This window comes from Oryzias melastigma, unplaced genomic scaffold, assembly GCF_002922805.2.
Source record: "Oryzias melastigma strain HK-1 unplaced genomic scaffold, ASM292280v2 sc00270, whole genome shotgun sequence".
NCBI lineage: Eukaryota > Metazoa > Chordata > Actinopteri > Beloniformes > Adrianichthyidae > Oryzias > Oryzias melastigma.
Window position 1 is genome coordinate 146,395 of NW_023416899.1, and position 8,750 is coordinate 155,144.

The 8,750-nt window shown below is 38.9% G+C and overlaps 1 protein-coding gene across 1 annotated transcript in view; it reads right to left on the reverse strand.

Moving 5' to 3' along the window:
- Positions 1–1,532: 1,532 nt before the first annotated feature.
- Positions 1,533–8,750, reverse strand: part of LOC112141717 (oocyte zinc finger protein XlCOF6.1-like) — a 15,055-nt gene continuing 7,837 nt past the window's right edge. Inside the window, exon 2 of the mRNA XM_024264869.2 lies at positions 1,533–2,798. Coding sequence (XP_024120637.1) covers positions 1,636–2,798 — 1,163 coding nt within the window. The 3' untranslated portion in view covers positions 1,533–1,635. The remainder of the gene's footprint in view (positions 2,799–8,750) is intronic.

Genomic DNA, 8,750 nt, shown 5'->3' on the forward strand with positions numbered 1-8,750 from the left:
AAAATCAACCAACAAAAAATGAACATATTTTTTTTTATTTAATCTGACTTTCATAATTCAAAACAACACATTTCTATTCAGTGGTATGTATAACTGAATACATTTCATGAACAAGTTAAATATTTTGTCAATTAATTCAATAAATGAAACTCATGATTATAGAATCATTACAAAATTAAATGTATCAATTCTTTATTTTGAGCAATGTGATCATACTGGCTTATAGATGATAAACACCTAAAAATATTGTCTTACAAAATGAGAATATATCAAAATAATCAAAATAATGTTTTCAGCACACGTCAAATTTCATAAAACTGTTCTTTTCTCTGGATTCAATGATCACTTGTTCCTCCTTTTCATTGAATGACTGCATCACTGTGGTATAGAGGCCATCAGCCTGTGGCTCTGTGTTCATGTCATGAAAGCTCAGGTTGATTTGATAGCTGACTTCAGGTCATCTTCATTGTTGTGTCTGCTGTCTCATCTTCCTCCTCACAGTTCATAGATATTTTTATTGGGTTCAGGTCAGAGGAATTTGATAGTTGATAAAACACAGAAACTGATGTTTAGAGATAAACAGCTTTAGATTCCTTTAGTAGAGTGAGAATGATCCAAGTATTACTGGAAATTAAAAGCAGAATCTCCTCACAGGTTGTGTGTAGACAGTTGTATAAAAGTGATTTGGAATCTATTTTATTCTACTGACTAAGACTGAGAGATCAGTAAGGTCTTGGAAAGCGTTTGGAGTTAATTGACAGATTAGAGTGGGTCCTGTGGAGTTATAAACACAATATTTATTCACTTTTTGATTACTTAATTCTTAGCTATATATTAAAAAAAAAAAATGATTCTTTTTTGTTTTTTATCTTTATGAGTTCTAATGTGTTTAAAAAGATTATATATTTGACTAAATCTTTTTTCACATTCATTACATCATACTTGTCAAATTAAGACCGGGGGCTGGATCCCTCTTCCAGATCATTTTGTTTCATTGCTATTATTGGATGGAAGAAATCTTGTACTTATTTTTTTCTTCTTTAATTTTGACAAAATATATTTTTATGGAGAGTCAAATGTTAAAAGTTATTTAGGCTTACGTTGATTTTTGGTTTTGGCTAATTAAGCTTTTTTAAAAATGTGTTTAAGCATTTGAGTTTGCAATTTTTTACACGCTAGCTGTTTAGGGTAATTTAGGGTTTTCTTCAGTTTTTTAGGCTATTTTGAAGTTTAGCTATTTTTTGGCTACATGCTAGTTGTTTTAGGTAACCTTAGTGTTTTTTTGTTTTTAGGCTGATTTCACATTTAGCCTACATTTTAGCTGGTCATCAGCTTTAGCAATTAAAGCTATTAGTTTCTGCATTTTCATATATTAATTTCTGAGTCTTCAGCTATCAGCACCGGCATCTTTAGCGGCCAAAGCCAGCTTACAGCATTCACACTAGAATTATCGCAGGCAATACTATATATCTAGTTCATGTTTATATTAAAAAGCTAAGTTTTTAAAGTCTTGAAAGTATAGTTTTAGTGAGTTCAATAAATGTTTGTTCTGTTCAGACTGTGACTTAAGGTATGTTTTGGATTTTGGCCTCCTTTGCGATTGAGTTTGACACATCTGCTTTACACAAAAAAGGCTTATCTCCTGTGTGACTTCTCATGACTTTTGAGATGATGTCCACGTCTAAAACTTTTCTCACATTCTTTACAAGAAAAAGGTTTTTCTCCTGTGTGAATTCTCCTGTGTTTTATCAGATTAGAAACACAACTAAAACTTTTGTCACATTCTTTACAAGAAAAAGGCTTCTCACCTGTGTGAGTTCTCCTGTGTCTTTCGAGATGACATACCTGATTAAAACTTTTGTCACATTCTTTACATGAAAAAGGCTTCACTCCTGTATGAGTTATCATGTGTCTTTTGAGAGTAGATTCATGATGAAAACTTTTGACACATTCTTTACAAGAAAAAGGCTTCTCTCCTGTGTGAGTTCTCATGTGTCTTTTGAGAGTAGGTTCATGACGAAAACTTTTAGCACATTCTTTACATGTAAAAGGCTTCTCTCCTGTGTGAATTCTCGTGTGTCTTTTGAGATGAGATACACAATAATAACTTTTGTCACATTCTTTACAAGAAAAAGGCATCTCTCCTGTATGAGTTCTCATGTGTATTTTGAGATGAGATAATTGACTATAACTTCTGTCACATTCTTTACATGTAAAAGGCTTCTCTCCTGTATGAACTGCCATGTGTGTTTTGAGAATATATATTCGACTAAAACTTCTGTAACATGTTTTACATGAAAAAGGCTTCTCTCCTGTATGAGTTTTCATGTGTCTTATGAGATTAAATGCACGATTAAAACTTTTATCACATTGTTTACAAGAAAAAGGCTTCCCTCTTACGTGAGTTCTCATGGGATTTCTGAAATGTTGTTCTTCCTGCTGTTCTTCCTTGATCTGTGTTGGTTCTTGTTCCTTCTGCTCATCTTTGATCGACAGAGGTCTCGGTTCCTCTTGTTTCTCCTCAGTCTGTGTAAACTCTGGCTCCTCTTGCTCTTTTTTAATCTGTGTGGGTTCGCATTCCTCTTGATCCTCTTTAATCTGTGTAGGTCCGTGTAACTCCTGATCTTCTTTAATCTGTGGAGGTTCTGGTTCCTCCTGTTCCTCTTTAATCTGTAAAGTTTCTGGTTCTTTTGGTTCCTCTTTAATCTGTAGAGGTTCTGGCTCCTCTTGTTCCACTCTTAAATTCCACTGCTGGTTGTAAAGATTGTCCTCTTCACTCACGTAATGCTGGGGAAGGACTGCAGGGACAAAGAAAAAGAAAGAGACCTTTAAAGGTTTATGTGTATTGTCAAGCACCAAAAGAACAATCCATATCCTCTTTTTTTCAGAAGTCCTGGACCTTAAATACACAAAAATGTAACTTTTTAGTTCTCTTTTAAAGTTAAGACAATTAAGAGGTGATATCAGTCTTTCAGTCTTCAGCAGGTCAAAGACCTTATGTTTTCAAAAAATGACACACTTACTATAGCTGTTAAAAAACACACACTCCCCACACTGACACACTATATACACTTTTCACTAGTAGCGTAGTGACCACTAGTCAACCCATGAGGATATTACCACGGTCCGGGGTGGGGGATGGTCAGCGTGGAAAGTCACAATGAAACACAGTGTACCAGAATAGGAGCATGTGCTTTTCGCGTAATAATAAACAGTTCTGACAATAGATGTGATCATTGTTTTACTCAGTCATGAACAACATTTCAAGCGATCAACTGGGTTTTCCTGTATAGAGAACTTGGTGGTGGCCGCCAACACCTAATTTACAAGCGCCACCAGCTCCTGCCGTTAAATCAAACACATAATCAAGTGTTCTCACAGCGCGATCTTTCAGTCATTTGTAACTGCAGTTACACAAACCCACCAGTAAGAGCGAGTGTTGCTGTGTCCAAATTAGCGCATTATTTAAGTAAGTCAATAGGACTTTGGCCTTTTTGTAACCCAGTGGTACTTCCTATATGGAACACGGAAGTGGGGGGGCTTGCTCAGTCCAGTAATTCTTATATACAGTCTATGGGGCAGTGTCTTAGGAACAAAAGGATGCCAAGTCTTTTAATGGAAATAAAAGTTTTCAGCCTACAGAGGCTTAATTGTGTAGACACCATAAAATCAGAGTGAAATGAAGATGTGGCAGACTAGTCCATTTTTTCCAAAACTGATTTCTGCAACTCAATATCTCGTGTGGCCCCCACGTGCTTGTAAGCATGCTTGACAATGTCACGCCATGCTCCTAATGAGACGCCGGATGGTGTCTTATGGCATTTCCTCCCAATAAACCCAATAAACCCAATCACTTCCACCTAACATGAATTCAGCAAATATAATCCTTCTTCTCAAACTAGGAAAAGATCCCACAATTCTTTCCAGCTATCGTCCCATTTCACTGATCAATCCAGACGTAAAAAATATTTGTAAAGCATTATAAAATTCTCTTTTTGCAATATTCATCGAGCCTTTGGCTGCAGCAACAAGACAGAATGAGAATATTAAAGGAATTAAAACAAAAGACGGCAATCATAAAATTAGTCTCTATTCAGATGACATATTACTTTTTTTACATAAATCACGTTCTGTGAAGCAATAACAATCATTAATGAATTCTCCTCCACAATTAATTGGAATAAATCAGTTTTATTATCACTAAACAGTAACGCTGAGCAATCACTCTCAATACCGGTCAAATCAGGCAATATCAAATATCTAGGTGTTCACTTCTCTCCCAAACTATCAGAACTGGTGCAGCTAAATTATACCCCGTTACTGAAAAACATTCAAGACGATCTAACTCGCTGGGTCAACCTGTCCCTCATGGGCAAGGTAGCCACAATAAAAATTAACATTTTGCCAAAAGTTAATTATCTATTCTCAATGATTCCCAAAGAACCACCACTAGCATGGTTTAAAGCAGGGGTCACAAACTCGCGGCCCGTGGGCCATCTGCGGCCCGCAGGATGATGATTTGCGGCCCGCGTCTTTATATGAAAGATTGCTGTTAGTGCGGCCCGCAAGGCTGATATGAATGACAGTTGCTGTGTGCAGAGCTGAACAAACCAATCACAGTGAGGTATATGACTCTGGAGGCGGGACATCGGCGGGTGTCCAGTGCCTCCTCATTCTTTCATTCCTCCAGTCTGCTGGGCGGAGGAGGAGCCATGAAGCACCAAACGCGATTTGCGTGACAAATTTGCATGCCCCGCGTGGGGAGTTTGCTGCTCACGGCTTGTCAAAAAATGTGTTTCTGTCGCTGCGCTGCCTGTCGAAGGAGCTACCAGGTCCGTCACTGGATGTCTCTCTTCGAATGAATGGGAGACACATATGATGTTGAGGAATATGTTTTTTTGACGTGCTGGCTGTTCCTATTGAATCAGAGCTCCACGAGGTCCGAGCCGCAAACCTGTAGTCCGCCCCGCGCGGTGATCCGCTGCACCCGCCTGTCAAACATGTGATCCTGAGCTTGGCTCGCACGTGCGCGCGCGTGTCTGTGAATTTTAAGGTTGACACACCGGCTGTGTCGGCGCGCATTCCAGTCCAGGTAAATGCGAGCAGAAGTCCGATATTCTGCTACGCGTGTTTGCATAGAACCCCCATGGACAGCAGCCCCCGAATGCGCACTGAGGCAGCCGGCGAACACGAGCACCCCACACCTCCAATGAATGGAAATACACAGATCCGATTTATTTATTGCGAGGAATCTACAATCTACAAAAATGAAATCCTTCAAAGATTTTCTCGTTACCGGAGCTTCTCTCTCACTCTAGAGGAGGATCTGTTAATACAGACATTTGAAACTGTATAAAAATAATGAGTTTTCTCTAGTCAGTCAGTCAATATGTGGTTTCTTCAGTCATCTGTATCTGTTGTTTGGTCTTTATTATTATTTCATTAATTTATTACTGATTTATGGAAGTTTTTTAGTTCCATCAGACTCTGACATTTTTATGCTAATGCTTTTTAACCTCTTGAGTTTTTTTGACATCTGAATTTTTATTCTGAAATGTCTTAACCTCTGAATTTTTATTCTAAATTTTTAATTGTGATTTTTTTATCCTGAATTTTTTTAACCTCTGAATTTTTTTGACCTCTGAATTTTATTCTGAATTTTTACTCTGAATTTTCTTAACCTCCGAATTTTTATTCTAAATTCTTATTGCGAATTTTATTCTGAATTTTCTTAACCTCTGAATTTTTATTCTAAATTTATATTCTGAATTTTTATTCTGAATTTTCTTAACCTCTGAATTTTTATTCTAAATTTTTATTGCGATTTCTTTCTGAATTTTTTTAACCCCTTCATTTTTTAACCTTTGAATTTTTATTGTGATTTTTTTTTCAACCCTTGCTTTTTAAACAGCATTTTATGCTCCCAAAAATATTTTCTATCTTAAAAAAATCAGTGTTTTTAATTTTGAGACTTAAAATTTCAATGGGTCAGAAATTCAACATGAAAACAATTCAGAATCTGATGGAACTAAAAAACTTCCATACTGATTTTGCTGATTTTTAATTCATTATTTAATATAGTTATTTATTTTATTCATTATTTTGTGTTAAAAACAAAGATATTTGAGAACATTGGAATGTTTTATCAGCGCTTTTCTTGTGAAAATCCTGATGCGGCCCGGCCTCACCCAGACTCTGCCTCCAGTGGCCCACGGCTAAATTGAGTTTGAGACCCCTGTTTTAAAGCATTAGACTCAGCCATATCTAGCTTTCTATGGAAGAAGAAACCAGCAAGAATCAGCCTTAAAACTCTAAAATCTGCAAAAAGATGTGGAGGCTTAGAACTACCAAACTTCAATTATTTCTTTGTTGCCTTTGTAAGGCAAAATATAGATGTATGTACTCTGATCTGACCATAGTGGCACAAACATTTTTTTTATCATTCTACTTTGCTTAGCTGCTTCCCATGGGAAAAGCTACTGCTCGACACCTGTGGGAATGTAACATTATTCTGATAAACTCTCCTGTTTCCCAGGGGAATATTTTCTATTCTTCTGGGAAACACTTCTATTTCCTGGGGGAAGGAATCTCTGTTTCTCTGGGAAAACTCTTGCGAGAAGGGACTGGCCTTCCCTCTTAGCACGCTGTCTTGTTTGTTTCAATGAATAAAATACGGGGAGTCTCCCGTCTCGGTGGGGTCTGCTGTGGGTTGTGCACGACGCCCAGCGAGATCGAAGCTACTCTGCCGGGATTTTTGGCTTCCCTGTTTTGTGTCAGCGGTAAGAGTAATTTGTATGCTTCACCTAAAGAGTTGATTGTTCTGTATTGCTATGCTTTGTGGGGAACAAAAAGATACATTTATTCTAGCATCATAGCTGTGTGTTTGCGATTTCTGTGTACCTACCTCTGGCGGACTTAATAAGTATTTCACAAAACACCTATAGATTATAGTACGTTATAAAATGGTCAAAAATAATCCAAAAAGTAACTCATGGATGGACTTGGAACAGGAGTTATGTGGAAAGATCAACATGTCAGATCTACCATTTATCAGCCAAACAATAAAAAACACGTTAAGAACATAAGTACCACCTTGGTGGGATTTTCTTAGAGTCAAACTCATCACTCATACAGTGTAAAATGACACCCATCTGGAACAACCCAGACATCCTTATAAACAAAAAAATGTTACACTTCCCAGCTTGGCAAGCAGGGGGCATAACACTATTAGAGTACTTAATTATTGATAGATTCACCTTTTTCGCAAAATCAACCACCATCTGTTCCTCTACATTCCTCTCCTGGATACCAAACCTGCCCATCACCTTCTCATATCCTCGGTTTTCTGCACCAACGGGTCCATTGAAATCTGCACCAATGACAACTAGTTACCTCTTTCTTTAAATTCTCAATTAATTAGTTCTCTCCAAAATATCCAAACTCTTGTGCATCCTAGATAATAACATTTTAATTCCAAGAACCAAATAGGATGCAGACCTGAGTAGCAGCACAGATCAAAGTTTCTGGACAGAAATATGTCTAAAAGTCCAAAACTCACATCATTTGTGAGCATTGCGATAGTAACTTACCTGACAGTTACATGCATGCACTGTGGTTCTGCACACCTGTCCAGGCTCTCTGGCAACAGGTTTGTACTGATCTATCAGTCTGGCTTAATGTTTCTATCACTGCTTCACCGTCACTTTGTGTGCTTGGTGACATGAGTGCCATCGATATAGAAGGAGGATTAGTATCTGTAATCTTCATAACTCTTTGTATAGCAAAAAAACTATTTTGTTAAATTGGAAAAGCAAGAAAAACATCAATGTTAATCAGTACAGGAATCTGCTTTTTGATCATATCAGTTTGGAAAAAAAACATCAACTAAAAGTTCAAGTAATTTGGAAAGAATTCAGTCTCTCTGGTCTCCCATAGATGATTCCATGACTTGGGAGACGAGGTGCTTGGGTTTTCACCGCGCCTTTATTGTCTGCCGGGGCTGTCTGGGCCTCCTGGCACCTGGCTGGGGTGTGGGGGGTCTCCACTAGTTGGGGGGTCTGGTCTGGCTACTGGATGGGGGCGGACGGGGGGGCCATGTGGCCTCCTGGGCCTGGGCGTAGGTGGTATGGGATGCCCGGTTTCCGTGGGGAGTGGAGGTCCCATTAGGTATGGGGTCTAAGGGGTCTGGTGTGTGGTGGCCTTTACTGAGACAATCGGTAGAAGCCGCAGCTGGTCCGGCCGCCTTGGTCCGGCCGCCTTGGTCCCATTGGTGCCTGACCAGTGCACCCACAAAAGAGGTGCTTGGGGGTGAGGACTCAGATTTGTCCCTGGGATTCACTCCTTGTTGCCACCATAAAATTAGAGTGAAATGAAGATGTGGGAGGCTCGTCCATTTTTTCCAAAACTTCATTTCTGCAACTCAAAATGCTTTTCAGTATCTTGTGTGGCCCCAACGAGCTAGTATGCGTGCTTGACAACGTCGCGGCATGTTCCTAATGAGACGACGGATGGTGTCTTTTGGCATTTCCTCCCAGATCTGTGTGAGGGCATCCCTGAGCTGTTGTACAGTCTGAGGAGCAACCTGGCGGCGCCTAATGGACCGAAACATAATGTCCTAGAGATGTTCTATTGGGTTTAAGTCAGGGGATCGTGAAGGTCATTTAATTGTTTCAATTCCTTCATCCTCCAGGTACTGCCTGCATACTCTTGCCACGTGAGGCCGGGCATTGTCGTGCATTAGGAGAAAACCA